Genomic DNA, 27703 nt, shown 5'->3' on the forward strand with positions numbered 1-27703 from the left:
CACTGGCAGCGTGCACCTGAAGTCAGATGCCTGTTACAGAAAGACTGTCCCGAGTGGGCAGCGCCCAGGGCTGGGCAGGAGCAGAGGGCTGCACGTGCACCCCCTCCTGCCGCCCGCAGGCCTGTAGGCCAGGGGCGTGTCTTAGAGCCAGTGAAGGGTGGGGAAGGGGCCACACCACTGGGAGGCAGGCACGTGGCCTTTGCCGAGGATGGCGGCCCGCCTTCCCCGTCCCCAGTGGGCTCGAGGACCAACTGGCCTGTGGCCAGGCACGGGCTCCCCTCGCCAGGCTGGCCCACAGCTGAGCCTGCCGTGGGCATCACTCCCGGGCCCAGCCTGTCCCGGGGGCAGTACTCATGGGCATCTGGGTCCCTCCCCTCCTGGCAGGGGAGCAGGCGGGAGCAGACCTTCCCCACCAGCACCGCCCCATCCGACCATGGAGCTGGCTCTGCAGCAGGGCCCCGGGTCCCACCCAGTAGTCCCAGGCCTCAGTGTGGGAGCCGTGGTCCCGGACCAACGCCGGGCAGGAGGGCTGTGTGCAGCCAGCAGCATCGTAAGGAAAGTTGGCGTCCCGCAGTCCACACTGCTGCGATCGGAACTTTGCGCTCACCAAGTGACCTGTACTTACCTATCGGCGAGTCACAATTTACAGGTGTTGCTGTTTCTCAGAGTAATAAAAGTAAAAATATCTTCACTAACCGAAGTGGCCAAATTATGGGGGGATTGGTGAAATATGAGGGGTTAGTCTGATGCCTTTAGAAGGGCTTTGGAGAGGGTATTTAAGAACGTGGGAAGATGTTCAGTACATAAATTCTGGTGCTTCTGGACCGACGGCTTTCTCAGGCCATGTCCTGTGAGGGTGGCAGCCCCAGGCCGGGCCAGGCTTCCACGACAGGGCACCTTAAACCCCGCCTGTCTCACCGGCTACTGACGAGGGTTCTGGCGGTACCTCTGGTTGTCCCGGAGCTTGCAGACATCTTAGTCACACGTTGCCAGCGTCTTATTTTATCATGTAAAAGTGCTTTACATATTGTTTCCTGAAGTATATACTGCAAATATTTTCTCAGATGATCTGCCCTGGTATTTTATTGATAATAGCTTTTTGAAAAAAGGCTTTAGAACAATTTTAGATTTGCAGAAATGTTTAAAAAAAAGACAGCACAGAGATTTCCACCCACCCCACTCTTAGTTTCCCGTTATTAACACCTATGTCAGTGTGGTACACTGGTTACAATTAAGGAGCCAAGATTGATACATTATCACCAAACTAAAGTCCATTCTGTATTCAGATGTCCTCAGTTTTTCCCTAATGTCTTTTTTCTGTCCTAGAATACATTGAATTGCCTTGTCTCTTTAGGCTGTTTTTGGCTGTGATACTTTCTTAGACATTCCTTGTTTTTGATGGTCTTGACAGTTCTGAGGAGAGTGGGTCAGAGAATTTATAGAACGTCCGTCTATCGGGACTTGTCTGATGTTTTTCTCATGACTGGACTCGGGTTATGGGTTTTGGGAAGAGCACAGAGGGGAAGGGCCCTTCTCATCACGTCCCGTCCAGGGGTCCGGGGTCCATGCCGTCTCATGACCTGCACTGTGGACACTGACCTTGGTCACCTGGCCCAGGTGTGTCTGTCGGTCTCTCCACTGCGAGTCATTCTTTGTCCCCTTCGCCACACTGCCCTCTGTGGTAGGAAATCGCCATGTGAAGCCCACACCTGAAGAGTGAAATGAGAACATACTTTTACTCCTGAAATGGTGCTGGAATCTGTACTGGCGCAGTGTGTGAGGCCAGATGAGTCTAATCCTTTACCTTTTGGCCGAACACTGATTGCACTGGCACCTTTGTTAAACTATGTCTCAGCTCCCCAGGGGTCCTAGTGTCACGGCGTCTTCCAGTACCTTACGCGCCCGTCCTCCTGGGTCCACCCATCTCACCGCGTGGCTGTACCAGGAGCACATAGTCTCAGTGAGTGTCTTTTAAAATTGGCTCTTTATTCTTTTAAGTGACCTTTCACCCGCTCTGTGAGGGTTCATGCAGGTCCAGCTGGGTTTGGGTCGGAATTGTGATGAGTCTTCGCGGTGGAAATGCGGCCATTTAACCCCAGGCCTCTGGCCCTTCCTTCTAGAGGGTTTCTCTGCCTCTCATCTGCTGCACCCACGGGCTTGGGGCCCTGTCCTGTGATCCGCCAGATCTCCCCAAAGGGGTGCAGCCACTGCCTGCCTGCGGCCCGGGCTGGATGCGCTCGGAGTGCCAAGTGCTCCCGGCCGTGATGGGCTGGAAGCAGCGTCTAAACCCACAGCTGAGGGGGGCTGGGGGGGTTCTTACCATGTGTTTCTAGATCTCTTGGCGTGGGTTTTTCTCAGAGGAGTCCATTTTGACGCTGAACAGCTGTATAACTTCTGGCATCTCAAGTTTGAATTTCCCCCACCCCGAGAGACCTTCGTCTGCACACATCCAGCACAGGAAGGGGGCTGGCAAGGTGAGCTTGGGGTTCGAGGCGGAGCCAGACGTCCTTTCTAGCTCCCACTGTCTCTGAGGTGAAGCCCTGCTCAGGACTGAGACAGCAAGTCGACCCTCCAGGCCCCAGAGGTGGCCAGGCTGGGGCCCTGCATGGGCCGTGGGCCAGGAGTGGACAGCGGGCAAATAAATGCATGGGTGGGTCCCATCCAAACATGCTGCTTCGTTTTGCATGTTTCCTCAGTTGGACTGCTGCCCGCAGATTGAAGTTTCCTCTCCACCAAGAAGGACCACCTCTGCGGTAACCCGCTGCCTGGGTGCTCTCTGCCCCGAGGGCTGGCAGGAGGGGGCGGGGGGCTGGTCTCCGTGAGCAGCCAGGGCACGCCTGCGTGCACATGCAGCCGCGTGCACGGGTGTCTCCACAAGCAGTGCACCCCACCCATGTGCACGGGTGTCTCCACAGCAGACCGGCGCAGGTAGCGCGCTACGTGTGGTCCAGCGTCTCGGGTGACGTCTGTCCGCGTTGGTGAGCAGTGGGGCCTCAGCAGGCACACCCAGGTGGAACAGCTGTTCTTTACCAGCTGCACACTTGGGAGTCTCCTGCAGCCTGGAATGCTGTGTGCCCGTCTGCTCCCCGGCCTGGGCTCCTGCCCCGGAGCTTGTTCCTGTTTCTAAGGCCACACCCACGTCGCCGTCGCTCGCCCTCACCGTGCCCGTCAGCGGCCGGCGCCATCCACCGAGGCTCAGCAGGTTTCCGAGTGTGAACGCCTCTCGATTTGTCATCTGCCTTTGGTCGATTTCCAGCACCCTAATGGTTATGTTTGGACGGTTTTGTCTAGTTTCGTGATTGCTTTTGGGGGACCGCATTCACCAAGCTCCTCATTCCACCTTCCTGCAGCCCATCCCCCTCGTTATTTGTCTAGAATCTTTTAGACAGTTCCAAGGATCACTGCACTGAACTGCAAATTAGTCTACAGAGCATCAGGGAGCTTGAAACATTCAGAGTCTTGCTGAATGTTCTGGATCTCTTGTTCCCTTATTCTTGTGCGATCTTTCCATCCTCTCGGAGGGCCATAGGGCACTAAGCCAAATCGTATCAGAAAGAACAGCGTTCAGAGGCACATCCACTTCTAAACTCCATCATGGAAGCGGAGGGTCACCCTGACGTCATGGCCACACGCCCCGTAATGAGATTTCTCAAATCAGGTTTGCTGATTCCCAGCAGCGCGTGCCGAGTGGGCCTGGGGTCGTGCGGGAAACTCTGCCTCCACAACGGAGCGCCGTCGCCCTCTGTGCTGCTTTGTCTTCAAGGCATGTGGCGGGAGGGGAGATCCCTGAGGGGGCATCTGCAGCGAGGACAGTTCCTGTGAAGAATCCATGTGGCGGGAGGGGAGATCCCTGAGGGGGCATCTGCAGCGAGGACAGTTCCTGTGAAGAATCCATGTGGCGGGAGGGGAGATCCCTGAGGGGGGCATCTGCAGCGAGGACAGTTCCTGTGAAGAATCCAGGCCCCGGCCCCCAGGCTGCTTTCCTGCTTCGTCATCTCCCATCCACCTTCTTTTCTGCTCCGTCTGTCACTTCTGCAGGAACACAGGTGACCCTGTGTGTGTGTGTCAGGTGCCTCGAGAAAACAGCGCAGGACCTTTTAACAGAAAATGTGTAACTGAAGGTAGGAAAAGAAAAAACAGCGAGGACGAGACAAGTCCAGGGAGCGTCAGTCATAGGCATAACCCTGAGTGGGTGAACTTGGCTTTTGAGAGATACACGCACAGGGACGGGTTCACACAGCAGTGTGGACGGCCATGAAAGCAGCCTTCATTACGTGACTGGGAGCACAGGCCGGCCGCAGGGACAGAAAGCCTGTCAGCAGACCTCTGCTCCTGGGGAGACGGAGCAGATGCACTTTCCCAACCCCGGTGGGGGCCACTTAGGGCCCAGGTTGAGCTGCAGAAACAAATGATCCTCAAATCGTATAAATACAGTTTATTTTTCATTCTCTTGGGTCGGCTGTGGCTCTTTCTGTGTTGACTTCACCCCCTTCCCAGGCTAATGGGGCAAATTCTCTCTGGAACATTCCCGGAATGGTGGCAGGGGGAGGAGAGAACGCGGAGAACTCTGCTCTGGCCGTGCAGCTTCTTCCCAGGGGAGCACTATGTGGCCAGGCCTGACCTCAGCGCTGGGCAGAATAAATAACACACCGACGTCTGCTCCCCACCTGCCCCCTGCCCAGGAGAGACGGCCGGAGCCCACCCTCCAGCAGCGCAGGCACAGGCATCATGGCCAGGCCCTCGCGCCCGTTTCTCGGCCAGCTCCACTCTGCCCCCTCTTCCTCTGGACACCTAAGGGCAGAGGGGCTGCTGACTGTTCACCTGCCCCGACATCCACGGGTGGGTGCGGCTTGCAGCAACTCGGACAGGTGCCTTTCGACGGAGCAGAAGCAGGAGGCACCCGGCGCCCTGCACCCAACAGATGGGAGAGCCCGAGGGGCGACCTCCTCGCCAGGCCCCAGTTCCGACCCTAGGGTCCCTCCCGGCCCGCTGTCCCGCGTTCTCTCTGCGCCTCCCCACACCTCTGTCCTCTAGGGCGGGGTCTGGATTTCTGTATCAGACCAGACGGTAAACACCTGGGCACTGTGGGCTCCGCAAGGTCTGTGTCCATCGCCCAGCTGCTCCATCGCAGCGAGAAAGCAGCCCCAGACGGTACGCACACTCATGGGCACGGCTGTGCGTCGGTAGGACTTTCGTTACGAAACCAGACGGTTGTCTGGGCTGGGTTTCTGTAGTGTGCAGGCCCTGTTCAGAGGTCCCTGCGCTCCTGGGCTGGGTGGGTGTCCTGGCCTGAGCCTGCCCCTCCCGTGGCTCCTTGGCCAAGACAGTGCCCCCAGAACTTCACTTGGTGGAGTGCCGGCAGCTGCGCCCCTGGTTCCTCCTGAGCACCCCTCTCTCCAGACGGACCTGCTGCAGCCTGGGGTCTAGAAGGCTGCAGCCGTCCATAGAGGGCTCCAGCCTCAGGCCTCCCCCCTTCCCAGCTGGAAATGTCACTCAGCAGTTTGGATGGAGGAGGCTGTGGGCTGGGTTGTGTCCCCCCAAAATTCATAGGTTGAATCCCTATCCCCCACCACGACTGTATTTGGACGCAGGGCCTTTAAGGAGGTTCAGTGAGGTCATAAGTGTGGGGTCGTAACCCGATAGGGCTGTGTCCTGATAAGGAGAGGAAGGGACACCAGGAGTGAGCCCCCAAGAGGAAAGACCACAGAGGACCCAGGGAGAAGACGCTGTCTGCACACCAAGGAGAGAGACCGCAGGAGGGACCGGCCCTGCGGCACCGGACCTCAGGCCTGCCGCCTCCCGAGCCGACTGAGGGTGTGCTGGCCGCCTCCTTAATCAGATTCTTGTCATTAAGTTGAATTTTAACAAGTGTTTGTCTCCCAAAGACATTCTCAGTCTTACCCTCTACTGCGGTGGTCCTCAGAGCATGACCCGTGGAGCCCTAGGGGTCCCCGAGACCCTTGCAAGGGACCTGCAGGGTCAAAAATGACTATTTCCATAGTGCTGGTTGCGCCTTTCCCCTCACTGAGTGCCGCCTGAGCTGGGGCGGGGCTACTGCTGGGGCCTGAGCCCCTGGAGGCTCTGCTAGGGGCCCCTGCGTTCTCAGCCAGACTCGCCCAACCACGTCCTCTCGGGGCTGCGTGCTTACTCCTTGTATCCAATAGATCCCGAGCCTCGAGCACCGTCCTTGCCCCGCCTGTGCACCACGCCATGCAGGAAGCACGGCCACTTTGGGGGACGCCTGGTGGACAGGTGTCTGGACTTGGGTATTGGACAGGCACTTTCTCAGAAATGATTGGGGTTACATCTGAGTGTTTTGCTGCCAACTATGACCTTTGAGGGCTCAGCAAAGTTAGAATTGTCCAAAATTTTTATCTGCCACTGTCCACTGCTCCCTCAGACCTTCAGACTTTTCTGTGGTGCTTAGTGGTGATATTAACAAGTGTGATTGCTGTTGGTATTGAGTGATAAAATCTGTCCACAATTAGAAGATCTGCGTGACTCCGTGAACCAGTTTCTGTGTGACCAGTCATGCTTGGGTAAAAGACTATCAAAGTTTAGGGCAGCCCAAGGCTGTTACAGTGTGACAGTGTGCAGAAAGCTCCCTGTGGCTTTTCCTGTAGCTTCAGATTGCAGTTGCAGCTAACCTTTGAGAAATTACCATCGCTGAGTTAGGCATAGTGACGAGGAAGACTGTGTTCCCGGGTATCTGAGCAGGCCTTTCCCAGCTGCCCGTCTCCCTGAGGCCCGTTGTCTTCACGGACTTCAACCAAAACAAGCAATCACAACAGAGTAAACACAGGAGCAGATATGAGAATCCGGCTTCTTCTACGAAGCAGACCCTAAAGAGACTTACAAAAATAGGAAACAAGGCCACACTTCACACTAATTTTTTTGTTTGGGAAAATTTAGTTATTCATGAAGATTTACTTTTGTTAAGCTGTGTCAGGTTTCTTATCGTTGTTTTTAAATGAATTAATAGATAAAACATTTAAGGTTGCTCAGTTTCAACGTCTAGTAAGGTGAATGGTGATACACACCCCCCAGAAGGAAAAAAGCACCGTGGTGTCCCCAGTGAGTATAAGGGAGGAAAGAGGTTTAGAGACGGGAAGCTTGAGGGTCGCTCTGGGGGCAGAACAGCTGCACCCCCGGCCCCAGCCGCTCCCCACTCTCCCCGGATTCTTCTCCGTGGACCTTCCTGAGCTCGGTGTTGGAATAAAGATGTGCTCCTCCCTCAGGCTCTCGCCTGAAGATGTAATCTCTTCGGGGAAATTGTCTGCTTCCTCCATACAGGCGGCACTTGTGCTCGGTACCACCGCAGCCTCTGCAGCCTCTGCCTGGTGCACCGCCCTGCGGCCCCGCCCGGCCCCAGCAGCAGGTTCTGTAATGGCCAGCGTGGCCCAGCTGCCCTGCAGTCACCATGAGTCCCAGGTCTCTGTGGCCTGCACAAGCCACGCGTCAGCTGAAGTCACTCTAGCATCTTCAGGATGCTTGTCACCAGGGCAGAGGAGTGGCACGTGTCACCCTGCTCACATCTGGCTGGCAGAGCAAGTACTTGGCCAAGCGTGCCCGGTGGGACTGGGAGCATCTCTGCCCCAGGGCGACGCCGAGTTTGTCCCCGAGTGCACGGCAGACCCTCTGACCTGAGGCCAGAGCCGTGAGCCCAGAGAGAAGCCCTGCTCCTCCGTCTTTCCTGCCCCTGGACTGTTGGTTTGGGGCCTGCCCGCCTCCTCCGGGCAGCCGCTCTCAGGCCTTGGCTGGAGGGCCACCTGCGTGAGATTGTTGCCGACCCTGCAGGGTGCAGGCGTCGTCCGGGCTTCATCCCCACGCCGGGTGAGCGCGGCTGGTCTGCAGGCCGCCTGGTGCCCCTCTTTAGTCCCCGGTGGACTCTGGTTCCCCTCCAGGTGTCGGGAGACATGGCCTAGCCCCTTCCACGCTCTGCCCCACCCCCGAGGGAGTGGTGAGTCAGGGCGCTCCAGGGGTCCCGGGCACATCGGGCTGGGCCGTGGTGAGAGGCTCTGACCCGTGTCCTGCCCGAGGCACCGTGCTGGCCTCCCCTGCTCTCGGCGGGGTCCGCTGTGCATCAGGGTTCCGCATCTCTTTATATTCTCACTCATCCCGAATCTGTGTTGTGCCTCCACTCCAGGCCTGCAACGAGGGGGTGCACAAGTGGAGAGAAGCACCTTCTGGAAGCCAGTTGCTGGGTGAGGGCTGCAAGGCTGCTGGGGCCAGGGGAGCGGGCTCTGGAGGCCAGGAGTGGTGGCCGAGCTTGTGACATGGGGATGTGGGCGAAGGGCGCCCCGGGTGTGCGGGGAATCGGCTGGGCTTTTCATTCTCTTAACAGGGTCTTTGGCAGAGCAAAAGTTGGTAATTTTGATTAAGTCCCGTTTATCACTTTTTCCTTTCGTGGTTCATGTTTTCTGTGTCAAGTCTAAGAACTCTTTCCCTAGCCCCTAGGTCCTGAAGATTCTTCTCCTGTTTTTTTCCTAAAAGTTTTGTAGTTTCTTGCTTTACCTCTGTGTCTGTTAGTATTTGTGTGAGGTGTGAGGCTTAGGGCGAGGGTCCCCTGTCCCAGCACCTTTTGTTGGGAGACCACCTTTCTCAGTGGGACTCCTTTCCCCACTGTCGGAGAGGAGCCAGGCCTCTGTGCTGGGTCTGCTCCTGGGTTCTCTCTTCTCGTCCTCTGATGTGTGTTCCCCCCGATGCCAACACCACACTCTCTTGAATGCCGTAGCTACAAAGTAAGCCTTATTATCAAATCGAGGGATTTTTCCTGCTTTATTCTTCTCTTTCCATATAAATTTTAGAATAAGCTTGTCTGTGTCTACAAAACCTTGCCGGGACTTCTGCAGGAATTGCGTTGAGCCCGCAGACCGATTTGGAGAGAGCTGATGTCTTTACTACGTTGAGTCTTCCAATCCGTGGCTATAGCGTTGGCTCTCCACTTACTTACGTTTCTTCGATTTATTTCATCAGCATTTTGCATTTTTCAGCAGACAGGGCCTGCATAAGTTCCATTAAGTGTGTACCTAAGTGTTTCATTGTACTTTTGAGTGATTTTAAATCGTTGTTTTAAATTTTGGTTGATATATGTTCACCGTTAGTGTACAGAAATGCAGTTACTTTTCGTGTATGACTCATCTCCCGCACCATTCTGAACTCACTTATTATTTCTAGGAGTTTTGTTTTGTTTATAGATTCCTCAAGATTTTCTAGGTAGAAAATCATATCATCTGCAAATAGAGACGATAGCTTTACTTCTTCTTTTTTCAGCCTGAATGCCTCTGATTTTTTTCTTGCCTATTGCAATGGCTGGAACTCCAAGTAACATGTTGGATAAGAGTGGTGAAAGCGGACAGCCGTGCTTGTTCCCAGTCTTAGTGGGCAGCATTCATTCTATCACCATACGTATGATGGTAGCTGTGGGTTTCTTATAGATGCTATTTATCAAGTTGACGTAAGTTCCCTCTATTCTTAACTTGCTGGTATTTTGTTATCATGAATTAGGTGTTGAGTTTTGTCGAATGCGTTTTAATGCATCAGTTTCCATAGTCATGTGGCTTTTATGCTTTTGCTTGTTGATATGGTAGATGACACTGATTGATTTTTTTAACATGGAGCCAGCCTTGCATATCTGGATAAATCCTACTTGGCCATGGTACGTAACTCTTTTACACATTGCTGGATTCATTTGCTAATTTTTTTAAGGTTTTTTTTTTTTAAATGTATTAATTATTTAATTTATTTCTGGCTTCGTTGGGTCTTTGTGGCTGCGCGCGGGCTTTCTCTAGTTGCAGCGAGCGGGAGCTACTCTTCGTTATGGTGCGCAGGCTTCTCATTGCGGTGTCTTCTCTTGTCGCGAGCATGGGCTCTAGGCGTGCGGGCTTCAGTAGTTGTGCCTCATGGGCTCTAGAGCGCAGGCTCAGTAGTTGTGGTGCACGGGCTTAGTTGCTCTGCGGCATGTGGGATCCCCCCAGATAAGGGCTCGAACCCGTGTGCCCTGCATTGGCAGGCGGATTCTTAACCACTGCGCCACCAGGGAAGTCCCTCATTTGCTAATTTAAAAAATATATTTAGTCTATTTTTGTGGATGTTCATGAGCGAGACTGGTCTATATTTTTTTTTCTGTACTGTCTTATCTCCGGTTTTGGTATCAGGGTCGCAGTAGCCTCACAAAATGAGTTGGGAAGTATTCTATTTTCTATGAGTGTCTAAGGCTTATGTTCATTTTCTTTTAAATGTTTGGTAAAATCCTCCAGTGAAACCATCTGGGCCTGGAGGTTTCTTTTTTCTGGAGCTTTTATGACAGGTTTTCATGTCTTTAACGGCTGTAGGCATATTGAGGTCGTCTCTTTCATTTTGATTGGATTTCGGTAATTTGCTGGTTGTTCAGTTCTCCCATTTCTTTGCTGAGGTTTTTGGAGACTTGCTTTAAGCATGTTCGTACATGCTCACTGCAGCATTTTTGTGACGGCAGCTTGAAAAGCCTTGTCAGAGAATTCTAGGATCTCTGCCATCTCAGTGTCGGCATTTATTGATTTTCTTTTCTCTTTCGTGTTGAGATTCTCCTAGTCTCATTTTTGGTATGGCAAGCGATTTTTGTTTGTATCCTGGAAATTTGGGTTGCAATGTTATGATATTCTGGATCTTATAAAAATCACCTGTCTTAGCAGGCCTCTACTGACATGGGTAGGGGAACCTGTTCACAATGGGCTGGGGTGGAGGCCCAGGCACCCCTTGGCCTCCCCGATACCTTGAGCAGAGGGAGGAGCTCCTCGTTCCTGAGGGGTGGGAGCCCCTCTGATGTGGGCACGTGTGTGTGTGCCCGCGTCCCCTGTCAGCTTCGCCTGGAGGGCAGTGTTCTCCAGGGGGGTGGGGGGTGGCTTTTCTTGAGACTTTTTTCCAGTGTTCTTTGGCATTTTTCGGTCGCACCCTTTTCCAGTGACGAGCCTAGAATAAACAGGAGGGAATCAAAACAAAACACAAAGGTGAACTCACTGTTGTGTCAGCCTTCATGCCTCAGGACCCATCCAGGCACCTTCTCTCCACCTTTCCCATTTTTCTTAGGCTTGTTTCATGTTTAACACAGGGTTTAGTTGTGCTCAGCAGGAATGTAGGGAAGAATGCGTCTGCTTCATTCCGTCCAGAACCAGAAGGCCTGGTGCTCCTTGTAGTCACTGCAGTCATCTGTGTCTCTGGATTAATTTTCTTGATCAGTGTCATCAGAGGGTTGTATATTTTGGGGCCTTTTTTGAAGAACCAGATTGTGTATTTGTTCATTTTCACAATTGGTTCTTTTTTTGTAACTTCTGATCTATTCTTTATTATAATTACCGTCTTTCCATTTTCTGTGGATACTTTCTGTTATTTTTCTAACTTCTAAAATTGGATTTTCTATTCACTAGTTTTCTGACTTTATTCCTAGTGTAGGCTTTTAAAAGCTCTAAGTTTTCCTGTAAGTTCTATCGTAGCTGAATGCTACCAATTTTGGCATGCAGCAATTTTATTATTGTTGAGGTCTCATGATTTTCTAATTTCATTTTGTCATCCCCATCCACTTCTTATTTAGAATCATTTAAAAAGTGTTACGTCCAGGAGAGTTATAGAGTTATCTTTTTGCTAATGATTTCTAATTTAATTGCCCACCGGGTGGAAGGCATGGTCTGTTGATTCCATGTCTTCAAAATTGGTTGAAATTTGCATTATGAGTTAGAACATTGTCAATTTTGGTTTTATCCTCTGAGAGTTTTAGGAGAGTGTACAACCTCTAAATGTCAGGTGCAGCTTTACACACACACATGATATTCCACAACTCCCTCCGTGTCCACTGTCCTTGTGTGAACTGTGACGGGGGTGCCATGGCGTCCCCAGATGGGCGGTTTGCTGGTTTGGCCCTGGGGTCGCTCCTCAGATTAACCCCTCGCGGGCTCTGGGGCATCGAGGCACTTCCTCACCATCGTCTCTTGGCTGGATTAGTGGGTAATCTCCTGAATTCTCTCCCGGCTTCCTCTCCTGCCACTTTTCACCTTCAGCCTGGTGTCCACACCAGCAGCCAGATTGCCGGTGTTAAAATACCGTGATTTATCAAAAGCCTCTCACATCCCTGTTTCCCGCAGGTTCCACCTGCCCCCTCTTCAAGTGGCCTAAAGCACCCTGCCCGCCTGCCCCCACCCTCTCCTGCCACCCAGCTTCCCGGCAGGAGGGCTCACAGAGGATGCCCAGTGGAGAGCAGGACAGCCCTGCTCCCGGTCGTCCGATGTCTCAGACCTTCCGGTGAAGCCAGGCCCCACGTGAGGGTGCGGATGGCAGTGGGAGCCTCTCACGCCCGCGTGCACATGCGTGTGTCTGCCTGTGTGCGCATGTGTGTCGTTTGCGGCTCGATGGGCTGCTTTTGTCTGGACTGTGCCTGGGAGGGGATGCGCCGTCCTCGGGCTCTGGTCCTTTGAAACTGATTCGTTGTGGCGGGCTGTTCAGCGAGCCACTGAACACCACTGCAACTGTCGTCACTAAGTGGGTCGCACAGCGAGGGGCGGCCGCAGAGGTGAAGAGGGGAGTCGTGAACCTCACTTTATCTCCTCTGTCACCCCCCTTTCCAGCACCAGTTGAGTTTTGAAAAGAGAACGGCAGAGCCTTCCCTCCGAGACTGTCCCCGTCACTCACCACCTCTTGCTCCGCAGGGAGCTGGGTGTCCCGCTGCCTGAAGCCGTGGCTGAAGTTGGGAGAAGTGGGTCATTGCGCAAGCGAGTCTGTCACATCGCTCTCCGTGTTGCTGGTCTCGTGGTGCTTCTAACCAAACCTAGTGCCAGGTCAGGCTATATGTTTAGTAAACGAGTTCCCTTCAGAGGTTTCTAGGGTGATATAAATTTCAAATCGAATGTCTTTTAGTTCATTAACTTCTGGTTTTCTTGCGCTGTCATCAGAAACTGCTGTCATGCTCTTTCTACTTTGTGAGACTTACTGTGAGGGTAACCCTGTCTGCTGGGACGCCGAGAGCCTCAGGGAGGAGCATGAGATCTCAGTGTCCTTTCAGTTCTCGTCCCCGTAACACTCCTGGCTTGATGCCGGCATTTCTGTCCTGAAGAGTCACCCTTTCCCAAGAGGAGACCTCTGGGTGTCCCTGGGAACAGGAGTACTTGATTGGTGACAAGGGTGCCATGGCCCTTGAGGCCCTAATGCTCCCTCACAGACGATTCTAATTGTTACCGCTGTTTCCACCCACTTCCCTGCGCCTCTGACCTGTGGAACCACTCGGTGCCTGCAGGCCCAGCTCTTCCTGGAATAGGGGGCGAACGGGCGGCTTCCGGGTGGCTTCTTCCCTTAGAGGCTGCGGTGTCCATGTCTCTGCTTCGCTCCCTATTTACCCCATTTCACCACTTCCCAGACCCCAGGGCTGTGCTGAGAGCTCTCGCTGGCTCTCCTCGCTCCTCCTGACTTCTTAGTGCTGTGGGTTTGTGCTGTTTTATTTTATGAGCATCATTGCAGTGCAGTTTCTGTAAGGGTGGAGTAAACACATGTTAACTCTGTGATGTTTAATACGAGGTCTCTTCCATTGCCTTTTTAAAAAGAAGCTTTTGAGTGTTTATTACCTTTGTTCTTTTTAATTGAGTATAATTCACATACCATACAATTCATACTTTAAGATTGCACATTTTAGTCGTTTTTAGCATATTCACAAAGGTGTGCAACCACCACCACTATCTAATTACACAACGTTCTCATCACCCCAAAAGAAACCCCACACCCATGCCATTACCCTCTCTCCTCAGCCCTAGGAACCGTGCGCCTACTTTCTGTCCCCGTGGGCTTGCCCGTTCTGGACGTTTGCTGTCAATGGGAGCACACAACATGTGGCTTTCCGCGTCTGGCTTCTCTCCCTTCTCATAATGTCTTCAAGGTCCATCCACGTTGCCGCACGGGTCGGTACTTCATCCCCTTCCTTGTGGCCAAATAACATCCCGTTATAAGGGTGCACCACATTTTGTTTATCCACCATCATCAATTGATGGACGTTGGATTGTTTCCACTTTTTGACAGTTACGAACAACACTTCTGTGAACATCCATGTACAGGTTTTTCTGTGGACGTATATTTTCATTCTCTTGGGTATATGCCTAGGAGTGGAGTTGCTGGGTCATATAGGAACTCTGGGTTTAACTTGTGGAGGAACTGCCAGCCTGTTTTCCAAAGGGGTTATATCATTTTATATTTCCACCAGCAATGTATGAAGATTCCAGTTTTTCCATATCCTTGCTGACATTTGTTATTTTCTGTTTCTTCTTCTTATTATCATTTTCATTATTATTACTATTATTGCCATCCTAAGTGGCTCATTGTGTTTTTTTGTGGTTTTTTTTTTTTGCGGTACGCGGGCCTCTCACCGCTGTGACCTCTCCCGTTGCGGAGCACAGGCTCCGGACGCGCAGGCTCAGCGGTCATGGCTCACGGGCCCAGCCGCTTCGCGGCATGTGGGATCTTCCCGGACCAGGGGAGGAACCCGTGTCCCCTGCATCGGCAGGCGGACTCTCAACCACTGCGCCACCAGGGAAGCCCTCATTGTGGTTTTGACTTGCATTTTTCTAATGCCGAATGATGTTGAGTTACTTGTCCTGTGCTTATTGGTCATTTCTATATCTTCCTTAGAGAAATATATATCAAATCCTTTGTATATTTCTTAATTGTTTTTTATTGTTGAGTTGTAGAAGTTTTATATATAGTCTGAATATTAATCCCTTCTTAGGTATCTGATTTGCCGATACTTTCTATTATGTCGCTTGTATTTTCACCTTCTTATTAGTGCCCTTTGACGCACAAAAGTCCTTAATTTTGATGAAGTCAAGTTCATCTACTTTTTGTCGCTGCCTGTGCTTTTTGGTGTCATATCCATGAAATTATTGCCAAATCCAATGCCATGAAAACTTTTTTTTCCAGTGTTTTCTTCAAGATGTTTATAGTTTTAGCTCTTAAGTCTAGGTCTTTGATCTATTTGAAGTTAATTTTTGCCTGTGGTGTAAGGTAAGGATGCAGTGCACTCTTTGGTGTGTGCGATCAGTTTTCCTGGCATTGTACGTACAAGACTTCTTTTTTTTTTTTTTGAATTTTATTTATTTATTTTTTTATGCAGCAGGTTCTCATTAGTCATCTATTTTATTCTTATTAGTGTAGATATGTCAATCCCAATCTCCCAATTCATCACACCACCACCACCATTCCCCACTTTCCCCGCTTGGTGTCCATACATTTGTTCTCTACATCTGTAAGACTGTTCTTTTCTACTTGGCAAAAGGGAGCCAAGACAATCCCTTGTTCTTCCATTGCTTTCTGATGAGTTCCCACTCGTGACCTTCAGGCCTCTCCGATCCTCCAATCAGTAACACGCTGACGCTCTTCTGCACCAGTGGAGACACCGTCTGCCCCTGTGAAAGAGGGAGGCTTTTGCTCAGTGTCACCTTCATGGCATTTCCTTACATTTCGTATTTTCTCATTTATTTCACTTTGAACCTCAAGGTATGATATGGGTAAGATATTTTAGCTTGAAACAGACTTAGTGATGTAGTTTATTGCCTAAAATGGTTACCTGATTGACATGGAGAAAGACAGAGAAATGTAACATGGGCTTCTCATTATTTTTGGTGCTCTGCCCTCACAATTCCAAATGTTGGATGCTGTTGTAAAGAGCCTTTGAAGGCATCCCCGACAATAATGTGCGGAGGTCCTTACACCTGGACTTGAAAAACAGCAAAGAGGGTATGTTATGAACATGAGTTCTTGTGCCTGGGGATGAAGTTTCCTGTTTGGGCAACAATGTGAATTCAAAAAGTGAAGAGTCAAGAAACTTAGACCAAGGAGAAAATGATGCACTCTGGAAAAGACTAGGTGGACAGATTGCATGCTGACATGGAAGGGTTCAAGTGAAATGATTATACCAGCTGCAAAGTAGAAAACCAGCAGTGTGTTTAAGTTAATATATAGTTTCATAACTTTTAAAATCAGTATATGTACATATGAATATACTAAATATTACAAGCAGAAAGTTGACTGTTTCACTTATATGCTCAAAAGTGTATGCAGTTTTACCAGGCACTTCTGGACTGCTCACCTGTGCAGTGGAGGCCCCCTGCGGGGCGCATAAGGCAGGTCCCCGGATGAGCTCTCACTGGCATTTCATCACATCCCACGCGTCTCACGCCTGAATCTTAAGAAATGCTCGCTGCTCTGTTGAACGCAAGAAAGCAGTTCTGTTGAAGCTCAGTCCCGACGGACAAGGTCCTAATCCATAAGCTCATTTGCCCCCCTGTGTTTTGTGTTTCAGGTCGGTGGGCTCCACGACCAAAGTTGGTCCTCCTGTGAATCGCCGGTTCTGGTTGTGATGCTCTAGGTCACAACGAGTGTGAACACACGCTATCTATGGGCCTGCTCTGACTCGTCCAGCCTGCTTATGGGGGAAGGTGAGTGGCTGGGAAGCGGCCCTCGTCTGCTTGTCTGTTTACCAAGAATGTGTAGCGAAGTCAGACTCACCACGGAACAATGGAATGTGTCTGAAGTGGCACCATGCTGTATTTCACCCTCTTTAGTCCGTGATATGGTGTCGGCCGGGAGTAGTGCCAGGGAGCGAAGACGAGCCATGAAAAAGGAACCTTTAAGAGAGGAAGTCGATGCAATAATGTGATCGGACAGGAACATCATTCCCGATCGGCTCTTGAAAAGGCACGTCTAGAATTTGAAGAAGCAGGTTTAAGCTGAGGCAGAAATGTTTCTCCCTGGCTTTTTCCCTTGAGTTTTTGAGGAACGTGGGATGCCTTTGAACTGTGTTCCCCTATGTGTTCCCTGTTTTCAGGCCTCCGTGGCCTCATTCCACTAGGTGTGGAATCTGAAGAGCTGGCTCTGTGGTCTGCTTGCTTATGGGGTCTGTGAGGGACACTAGCCACACGCAGCGCCCCGTGCTAGCGCTGCAGGAGGCCTGGCCCTGCTGACCGTCCCGCCGTGTGGGTGTGGGTGCAGGAGCCAGTGTGCACGTGTGCGGGCGGGGGGGGGGCGTGTGCCGGAGCCTGTGTGTCCTGTGTGCCGCTGTGTGCTCCACCCAGCACCCTGAGGTCCGACTTCTGCCGGGGCTTCAGGGGTCCCGAGCCTGCAGTATCGACTTTGCCTGGCCTCGGTGTCTCACTGTAAATGGAGGCCTCCAAGTTTCCTTGCTCAGCTCTCACGCCTGGTCCTCTCCAGGCCAGTTCTAGTTTATTCACCCGTGCATTTCAGGTTACAAGGGCATTGCCGAAGGCTGAAGAGTGCATTCTAGAGTGCCTTATTCATGCGGGGCTGCAGAGGTGGCCACTGAGAAACTGTTTTCAGCTGTGGGAGTTTCTAATCTGGGTTCACGACATACACATTGTACAGGTTCCGAGTCAACCTATCTCCCAGGTGGCTGTCAAAGAAACACGTGCATCTTTAAAAAGTCACAAAACTAAATAAGGGGTGCAGGGCCCCCTCACCGACTTTATGAAATCTTTCTTCATTCTTCTCCACGGCGGCTTCTCTTCTGCCCTATCCAAATGTTGTCTGGCTGGCTTTGCTTCGCTTTTTTAATTGCAGCTCAGCAGTTTTAATCCTGTGCTGCTTGACCCAATTCCATAAGCCTGCGCGCTGTGTTGTTTGGACCTTTGCTTTGTGCAGAGGGAGGCTAAAATCATTCCAGCCTCCAGGTGTCTGTTTGTGTGAATGTCGGTGACAGGTCACTTGGCGGCGGCTCTGGTTTTGGACAGGAGCTGGAAGGAATGGCTCCTTCCACACGGCTGGCACGTCCCGGGCTGTTGGCAAGAGCGAGGCTGGTTATGTAAACCAGAGCCGTCTGACTGGGCTTCTTCGGGACCACGTGGAGGTGTAGGACAGGCCCGGACCACCCCCAGGCCAGGCTGCAGCTCAGCAAAGGCGGGGGCCGACGGACCCCACCAGGCTCTCTGCCTTTCGCCCCGGCCGCCCAGCCCCGCACCGGGGGCCCCTGCCCTGCCTGTGGGCCTGCCCTCTGCCCGGCCACGTTTGCCAGGTGCCCCTGTGCTCCAAGGCCTGAGCGCCTGACCTTGTGTCGGGCACTGGGCAGGCTGCAGGGGTGATGGGTGGAGTCCAGTGAGACAGAGAAGCCCCAGCCGTGGGCAAGCGAGTGAGCGGCCGCTTAGCACGGTGAACACGACCCCCCAAAGCAGGAGGCGTAGTGCTCAGCGGTGTGGGTCCCCCCTTTCCGACACCCACGCTGAAACAGCCAGCAGGCACAGCTGGCAAGGCGGTCCTGTCCTGCCCTGGCCTTGTCCCTGCCCCTGGCTGTGGGCTTGTCAGCCCCAGACACCCTGGATGCCGCCATCCTCGGTTCCCCCCGACGTCCAGGCTGCACCTTCTGGCCTCCTGTGTGGTCCCCGTGCCCTCAGCTCCTTCTCTTCGGCCCGTGACTCTGGTCCTTCGTGCCCCTCTGCTCGCTGTCCCTTCCCTTGTCACTTCTTGAGGGACGCAGCTCCTCCCCCAGCCACCTGCCCCCGCGCAGAATCAGTCGGGGGGCCTTGGCGGCTCGTCCACCCACCGTGACCACCCCCACCCTGGCGGCCTCGCGTGGCCGCTCGCTCTCCTTGTACCACTCCTGCCCCCACCAGACCCAAAGGCCAGTGCCCAGGCCTCCCAGCACCCTCCCAGTGGCCGAGGGGGCCCTCAGCGGCCTGTGCCCTATGACCGTGAGCGAGCCCGAGTGACAGGGCTGCCTTTTCTGTCCCTAACAGAGCTGTTGCGGGGTCTGGACGAGCTGACGGTGCAGGACATATGGCAGGGCTCCTGGCATCCTCCTCCCCTGCCCAGCCACTGATGCTGGCATCCCCAGGACGCCGGGCCCAGTGGGCACCGATTACAGGCTGCCCAGTGTGGGCGGGAGCGCAGGGAAGGGCCCCTCCTCGCAGGGTTGCCGCTGGCTGGGTCGGTTTGTCACCCTATCCAGAGCCTCGAGCACGTGTGTCCTTTGACCTTCTGTAAAGAAATACTCTGAGGCAGTAAAAGACGGACAGAGAGAGGTCCACCCGAAGAGTATTGTTAAAACACTGTTTAATATAACAATTCAAAAACCCAGAATATACGGTCCTTGCAGTTGACTCTATCCTTACGCATGAAAATGCGTAAAATTAAATGCATAAAATCTTATGCATAAAATGGGGTACCACGGGGAATTTGATCACTACTGTGTAGATTTAAATATAGTGACATACAAAAATGTTTTGCATATAACGTTAAGTGAGAAAAACAGGACAAACTTGGGTGGTTTGGGCCTATTTTTGTTAAAAAGTATAATGACACACACCTACTGGAAAAAAGTCTAACGAGGTCGACCTCAAAACACCCCATTTTCACTGGTGGTCTTTCTGGGGGATGAAGTTACAGGGCTTTTGCATTATATGCATTTTCCATTTTTTCCTGTAACGAACAGTCAGGCTGATCTGGCAGGTACCACCCCGGTTGGCGTCACAAGGTGCCCCGCGCTCTGCGGGCTCTCCCAGTGGGAGCTCGGCACCACCCCCAGCAAAGCCAGGCTCGTCCTCCCGGACAGCGAGTCCTCTCTGCGCCGGAGTTTCCCCACTACCTGGTAGGTGTTTGGCTTTTTCCATTGGGCTGCATCTGATTTCGTGCGAGACGGCGAGAGGTGGAGGTGATAGCACCGTCACAGAGCGACCTCCTGCTGCTTGGTGGCAGTGCCCGCTCTGACCGGGGGGCCAGCTGCGTCCTCCTCGTCCTCTCACGGGTCTGGGTCGGTCCTTCCGTCTCGCTGCCCAGACCAGAGCCCCACCGTCGGGCTCACTCCTCTCAGGACGCGCAGCGCCCAGTGCCGTCTAAGCTCCTGCACACAGCTGGCTTCCAAGGCAGCACCTAGAAGCCCTAGATCACAGGGGAGAGAAAACTGGGGGAAGGAGAGGGTTTGCCGGTGGTGCCCTCTCAGACGCCTCGTCCTGGTGAGGACCCAGCCCCCGAGCGCGCAAACAGCTGACAGGGGCGGCAGTGGCTCAGCTCTGCAGAGCTGTGTTTCGATTGACATGGGCCCGAGGTCTCTGCCCCCCTCCTTTTCCAGGCCTGAGCTGTCGTGGCCGATGTCCCGCAGGCACGGCGGTCTGTGCGGTGGCCCCTGTTGGGGGAAGGCGTCATTAAAATGACAGCGCATCCGCCAGGCGCACCCCTCCAACGGAACGAGGGGAGCCGGGAGAAAAGTAGGTCACATGTGCCTGGTCCCATGTCACGAGGTCTCCAACCTGAGGCCAATGGGATCTGTAGCGTCCTCTGGTTTAGAACAAAACCACACTCTAATTTTTCTCCTTTAGCATTTTTATCTTCTCTAAAGGGGGAGAGTGACCATCTGTCTGATAGCCACATCCATCCGGCCCTGCCCGACTGCACAGAGTGGCTTTGTTCTGAGGTAAGGGGCTGCGGGCCCGGCCGAGGCCACGCGGAGCCCAGACAGCGGGTGTGCAGGGCCATCCAGCTGGGCTGTGCCCAGTGCTGACGGAGCGGGAGCGTGGGGTCCTCAGCGAGAGTTCCAGACGTTCCCCTGGTCTGACAACACGGCTCCTCTTTCAAGATCGGGGTCACTGCTGACACTCCAGTGTTAGTGAGCTATTACGTAGAAAACAAACAGGTCATTTTTCAGCCGTTTGTGCTCCTGGGGCAGGTGTGGGAGTATGATCCTCCCCTCAGAGAGGCTGGTCATCCCCGGGGCCCAGGGCTCTGCTCCCTCTTCGGGACCGGCGCCTTCGTTGGGGAATGTCCACCCCTGCGGTGACCAGGTGAGCCGCTGGCATCCACTGGCGTGAAACGCACGTTAGAGTAAGGTCGATGCGTGTGTGTTGCCGCGTGTGGAGCTCGATGCTAGATGAGAAGTAACACCCTCTGTTGTCCCTGGGAGGCCAGCGAGCACGATTCCTGTGTGAGGAAGCAGGGAAAGGTCCAGTGTTTAAAAATGTTTGTAAAAGTAACGTGAGTTTTGTAGCTTATAAATAACAAAAAAAATTTTTTTTACCTGTCCTATAAGTGAGTCAAAGTATTCCATTAGTTCAGGGTGTCTGATGAAGAAATTTTGCAGGTAACGAGTAGAATATAAAATGTTTGCAATATCTGCCGTGGGCTGGCCGCTGGTGCGCATCTAGACAAACGACATGCTCTTGTTAGGATGTCCCGGGAAAAGAATGTTTCCAGAGTGGTTTGCCAGAAACCAAAGTTGTATGGTGTTTGATTTGAGTGTGTTCTACTGGAGAAAAGGGTTTTGCTTTTCAGAAATAAAATATTTAAAATGTGTATCTTAGCTGGCTTTCCAGGACACATAGGTCTATAGCCAAGTCCACAGAAGTGAATGTGGACGCTGTAGATGATTAATTCCCCCACATTTGAGACGTAGAAACAACAGTTGCACCCTTGGTAACAAAATAAGATATTCCCTTGTAGAAATATTAGGCATTCAGGGTGATACCCAATTCCTTCCAACTGCAGCCTTTGAAAGAGTCTCGTGAACTATATCTAAAGGGCTCTTTACCCGTTTTGCAATCTTGAAGAAAGGGAAATTTTTCTACTATTTCCTTAAGATAGGGCAGGAATTTTCGATCTTTCTTGTATTTATGATTCTAAACGCTTCCTTTGTGCCTGGGAAAGTGCCCGGTATTTCAATGCAGTTTTCACATTGTCTCCTTTTCCTGTTCCACCTGTACGTCCTCACGGCTGGGACAATGGCTCGGTCATCGTGTGGGTAGCAGGTTCATGTGCGTCCATGTAAAGTATGCCCCATAATTGGCTCTGGGGGGCAACAAGACCTGGAAGTAAACCTGCACCCCGGCCAGTGTTAGGAGCACTGACTTGCCCTTTTTTACCAGCGGAATAGAAGATTGTTTTTCCAGAAAGAACACAATCTCAGAGGAAGGTGCCCTAAGCAGAGGGCCAGTCTCTGACCCCGGCCCCCCCGGCCCCCCTCGCAGGCTCCTGACGGCCAGCAGCTCGACCTTGTGCTTCACGTTGGCCTGGGCCGGTCTCTGACGGACATTCTTGGCTTTCGGTCTGGCTTCGTCTGGGGACCAAAAGGACTGCGGGAGGAGCTGGGCCGCCTTCTGCACGCGTACCCCGGGCCACCCCGCCGGTGCCCCACTGTCTCTGCGAGGCCCCCGCTCTGCGGAAGGAGGCGCAGAAAGCCACCGCTGTGAAGGGCACATCACCGGGCCCAGCAGCCTCAGGAAGGTTTGGGGTCCCGCGCACCCCCGGGGCTGGAGCCTTTGAAGAGCCGTCTTGTCTCTGGCCGAGGGGGGGCTTCAGAGATCGGGGTCTGAGGATGGGCAGCCCGTCGGGGTGGAGCCGGTGCTCCAGGCGGACCCCTGGGAGGGGCCCGGCTCCTTCTCCGGGGCATGCCCGTGCCGCTCTAGGGGACGGTGCCTGTCAGTGCTTCTCCGAGAGGATCCTAACCCCTGCCACCAGCTGAGACCCTTCTGGAGAGGCAGTCTTGTCTACCCCCACCCGACCGCCTGAGTCAGGAGCTCTGGGCTGAGCCTGGTTCTGTGATCCACAGAACCTTCCTGGGGACGCTGGTGCCCGTGAGTGTGAGAGCCGCGGGCGGCGCCGCGCAGGAGCCAGCGGGCAGACGGCGGTCGGCGGTGTTGGTGCCCGCGGCTGGGTGGGCACGGGGAAGGCCACAGCCGAGCCATGTGTGTCCTGTTCCCCGCGTGTGACCTGGCAGCGGAGTCTCTTGTCCTGAGGGAAACGGGGTCTGTTCCCTGTGTGCCCTTCCCGCACGGAGACCCCACTGCTAACAGTCTTGCCCGCAGCACGGAAACCAGAGGAGACGTGGCCACCCCTCCTGCCCAGGCCGAGCCCCAGGCGGCGGCCGGCAGTGGGAGGACGGGAGGGACGGCCCTGGGCCTCCGGGGACTCAGGGACCGGTGGGGGCAGGGCTGAGGCTGGGCTCTCTCCCCAAGCGGGCAGCCCCCGCCCCGGGGGGGGGGGCGCGGGGTATCGGTAAGAACAACAATCCAGAAGAAGGCAAGAAAGGAGAGGGAAAGAGACCTGCAGAAAACACACCGCCGGGCAGGAGCAAGGAGACCGGGGACGGGCGTCGGTGGAGGAGACTGGTCTGGAGGGAGGTGGGTCTGTTTTGTTTGCTTTAACAAAAGTGGTAGAACAGAAAGACTATTCAGTAAATGGTGTTGGGTCCATCAGCTATCTATTAAAAAAAGCTGAACACCAAGTCAGAACTTGATCTCACATCAAACACAGATGCCTCTGCGCCAAGACGATGAGCTGAAGGACTCAGACAGGACGTGTGGCAACTTGGAAACGGCCTTTTCCGGGGACGGGCACCCCACAGGCGCTGGGCCCGGGAGGCACCGAGGGCCTCGCTCCAAACGGGAGGCCGATGCCCGGTGACAGAAGGGTCGGTCTCACGTGACCGTGTTTGCACCCTGAAGTCCCACTCGGGGGGGGCAGGAGCGACAGAGCACCGACCTGCCTTGCTTAGAGCTCAGACACCCCCAGGGACCTTGGTGGGAGGGGGCTGCCCCCAAAGTGCGCCCTGGGCGCTAAGCAAGCTGTCCAGCTGGGGCTGAGCCGTGATGCGGAGTCGTTCCTTGTCCTGAGTTGGCGGTCACACCTCCCGGTAAGTGTGGCTGTGAAATCCAGCTGTGATTTAAGCTGTGCGTGTTTTACAGCCTCTAAATCGTACTGCTTTTAAAGTCAAGCTGAGACGCACACACGTGCTGTGATGTTTATGCAAAAGGTCACGTGTGTCCCTAGGAAATGCTCAGAACAGGACCCAACAACAGCGACCGCCCCCAGGGGTGGGGTTCAGTCTGCTCTGAGGCAGTTGTTTCCCAGCCCCCGGGATCCTGTGTCCCAGCTGAGAGGGGTCCGCCCACGGCCCACCCTGTCACCCTCACACCTCGAGGTTTAAATTGCCACAGAGCCTCCCGAGCGGCATCTGGGGGCCCGTGGGTGGCTGGACAGCTGGTGTCAGCTGGTGACACCCTCGGCTCCAGAGGTCCCTGCCTCAGACTGGGCTGGGCAGGCAGGGAAGGGGCAGGGCCCTGTCCCCCGGCTGTGTCCGCAGCCTGCCTCCGGGACAGCCACCTGGCCTGGCCTCCAGAAGCACGGCGAGCTGACCGCCCGGGCCCAGAGCATCACCACTGTCCCCGTCCCCCAAGCTCAGCCCCCAGTCAGCAAGGACCCGGCGCCGGTGCTGAGGAAATGGGCGAGGGGTGCCGGGACGCGGAGGCAGTGCCCACAGGCTTCGCAGGCCGCGCCCTGCCGGGACCCTCGGGGCGGGCGGGGTCGGCTCCGGCAGCTCGGTCGAGTCCTCTGTCCTGTTCAGCTCAGGTCCTGCTGCCCCCAGCCCTTGTCTCATGAAGCTTGTGTGACCCACTTCTTCCCGGCCAAGGTCGGGAGCTAGAGCCCGCTTGGGTACTGTGCGGGTTACCTGCGCCGTGTCTGTACTTGGCTTTACACATTGCCTTTGTGTTTGGGAGGTGGGAACGGGGAGCCCCCTCCCGTGCACACGCCTGCCTGTGCTCCCCCAGCACAGCTCAGAGAGCACGCCAGGCCTTGCAGGGAGCAAACCGCGCAGGGCTTGCGGGATTAACGGGCCATCAGAGGATGGAAGTCCAGGGGATTAAATACATCAGGAGCGTCGGCTGGGGGGTGGGGGGGGGGGCACTGGCGGTTCTGCCCCCCGGGCTGCTCTCATCTGGAGGCCAAGGTGACCCTGGGTCTTTTTAGGAAAGAGAAGCCGCCCTCTCGACAGGGGAACCCCGTTGGCACCTGGGGCACCCTCACCCGGGCAGCCCTGGGGAGACAGCACCCAGAAAAGGGCCCAGCTCCTGGGAGGGCTGGGTCCTCACGTTTCTGGTTCCCCCCACCCCACCCCCGCTCTGGCCTCGGGCCTCCTGCCCTCAGCATCCTTCCCCGCCTGCTCTCCAGGGTCCCGACGGGGTCCTGAGGATGGGGGTGGTGCTGCCCTGAGGGAGCCTGTGTGGCGGGGAGGCCGAGCTCCTGGTGTGAACTGGTGGGAGTGGGTTTCCCGGGACTGGCCCCCCTCCTCGGAGCCTGCAGAGAGGGATGTCTCTGGGGGCGTTTCTCTGAGGACATTTTTCAGGCAAGTCCTGGACTGGCCAGCCTGCCTGCCGCCCAGGGAGCAGCCCTGGCACGAGTCGAGGGCACTCTTTGGGCCCCTGGTTACTAAGTGAAGGAGTCTGTTCCTGTCGGGCAGTGGGGCCCTGCTCTGTTCTTGCCTTGTGACGGACGCCACCTCAAATCCGAGATGAGCTCCGGGAGGGAACCCCGACCAGAGTGCCCCCAACCAACCTTTTTCCTCATAACTGGTTGGGTTTTACTTCTCCTTAAAAATCTCATGAGCTCAACTAATCTTGGCCTCTTTTGCTTTTCACGCTAACAGGGCAACACCCTTTCTTTGGTTATGTTTATCTAAAATGATTCCCTGATTCCCGCATTTTTCTTGGTATAAATTACCCTCTATGTCCCTTTGTTGTAACAGAAGCTGGAAGTAAGAGCTCTGTGTCCCCCTTTTCCCCAGTGAAAAATGGCGCCCGGGGCACAGGCTTGAAACCAGTGCTTTGCTTTTTGGGGGCAGATGGTCTTGACCGTACTCAAGGCGCTTCTCCTGTCCTGTGGTGCCAGGGAGGCTGTGCAGTACATTCAGTGCCTCCCAGCACCTGCCTCGGGGCTGGGGCCCAGCTCTGCGCTTCCCAGCTTGAGGCCTCGGCTCGTTGTGGCCTCCTGCCCCCAGCCCCCGCCCCGCATCCGGTCTGTGAGCTGGAGGGGCGCTTCCCGGCAGGGCTGCAGGGAGGACTGTGCCTGCCACATGGTAAACGTCGCATCAGCTTTAGGTATTGGTATTGCTATTGTTTGTATGACTGTTTAGCTTATTAATCTTTTAATTTATTAATCATGTTGACAGAATTCCCGGTACTAAATTACCTGTCTACTCCAGGTGTAAACCTCACTGGGGTATTGTGATTAGTAGTCCTCCAACATTGCCAATTCTGTTTGTTAATATTTGACTCAGAGCTCCTAGCTGATCAGAGGCTGCAACTACTGGCCCACGGCAGGACTGGTTCCCCAGCGACGGGCCTGCTGCCCGCATGACTGCGGCTGTGCCTCCGCCTCGGGGGCTCCCAGGGGCTCTGCCTGGGCTGCACCTGCCTCTACACTCCGGCTCATCCTGACGTCCTGGGCGGACGCCCACCACACACACGTGCAGGGACACGTCGCCGGACGGTGGGGTGGATAAGCACGGCTCCATCCCTGCCGTTTCCCTCCTGCCGGCCTCCAGTCTGCTGCACTGGGCCAAGTCGCACAACATCAGAAAACTCAAGCTGTTCTTGGACCGACGCCTGCAGAGCACCAAGTCTGCAGGCCCAAGGGGCGGGCTCCGTGCGCTCCTGCCCTGGTCTCCAACTTCTCCTGACGCGCGGCTCGCCTGCACTTGGCGCCCCGTCTAAGTGTCCCATCCCCCGTCCAGGGCAAGGGCAGGAGGGAGGCCACCCACGCTCCCCTTGGGGACTGTTCCCCAGCCTCTGGACCTTCACATCCCATTGGCCCGGAGGCCGTGAGCGACTGTCCTCTCCTCTCCAGAAGAGGCGCTTTCGGCTCTCTGACCTACTTGGAGCACACGGCCGAGGGGCGGGGGAGGGACCGAACGTGGACTCAGCCTTTTGGACGGCCAGCGGACCAGCCTGCAGCTTGTTTGTCCACCAAACTGAGCCCCTGGAGGGTGAGGGATGCTCCTTGTTTGGTCCTGCATCCCCAGCACAGGCCCCTGCTAGGAACCGCGTGTTAGATGGACGGTCCCTGCCGTGATCAGCCTCCCACTGTGGCCAGAGGGTCCAGGGAAGGCAAACGGTGCACAGACAGGCTGAGCACCTGCTGTGTGCAGTGGCCGGCGCACAGAGAAGTCAGGCTCCGGGAGCCACGGCCCCGGAGGGTCAAGTCCACACCCGGGCCTCACCGCAGGACCAGAGTCGGGTCCAAGGGAGTCCCACCATCTCCGCAACAGAGGTGTTATTAATCTTGAAATGGGGTGTTTGAAATAATCGGAATGTTTGCAAGCCGTACGCTCTGATGTAGGTGACACCCTAGACCCTGGGCACTTCCCCAGATGCAGGACAGGAGTATCCCTGGGTGAAGCCCACACCTTCCCAGCAAGAGGAAAGACCCGCGCTCCACGGCCTCTGGAGCAGGGAAGGAGGTGAGCAGGCAGCCAGCCTCCCAGCCTGGCACGTTTGTCTGTCCAGACACCTGAGTGAGGAGCCGGCAGGCTGTGTGCAGCTCTCACTGAAGTCAGGTTGTGTCGGCCCGAGTGTCTTTCTAACATTACCTGAGACCGGCAAGAGCATCTTCCTGCAGAAGTCTCCCCTCCTCCCCAGCCTCAAGGACATGCTCCACACTGTGCGTCCTCCAGGAGCCAAAAGCAGCCAAGAAGCTCCGCGGGTTTGTGCAGTCCTGGCCTCCTGCAGCCTGATGGGGCAGTGAGCTGTTAAACAGGATAAATCAAGTGTGTGGGCCCTCCCCCCGCAGGGCCCCTCCACGGTCTCTCCCCGGCACAGCTGAGGCCCTGGGTGTAGCTCTGGACAAAGCACAGCTAACAGGGCAGAGCCGCCGTGCACGCGCCGCAGCCGTGCAGGCCTCAGATGGCGCTTGGCTGGCGGGACTT

At 54.7% G+C, this 27703-nt stretch overlaps 1 protein-coding gene across 1 annotated transcript in view; it reads left to right on the forward strand.

The window, feature by feature from the left end:
- Positions 1-27703, forward strand: part of PCBP3 (poly(rC) binding protein 3) — a 212807-nt gene that overhangs the window by 143390 nt on the left and 41714 nt on the right. The window contains exon 3 of the mRNA XM_079923040.1: positions 16310-16445. Within this exon, the coding sequence (XP_079779166.1) occupies positions 16436-16445 (10 nt within the window). The 5' untranslated portion in view covers positions 16310-16435. The remainder of the gene's footprint in view (positions 1-16309; positions 16446-27703) is intronic.

Source organism: Stenella coeruleoalba (genome assembly GCF_951394435.1).
Source record: "Stenella coeruleoalba genome assembly, chromosome: 5".
Classification (NCBI taxonomy): Eukaryota; Metazoa; Chordata; class Mammalia; order Artiodactyla; family Delphinidae; genus Stenella; species Stenella coeruleoalba.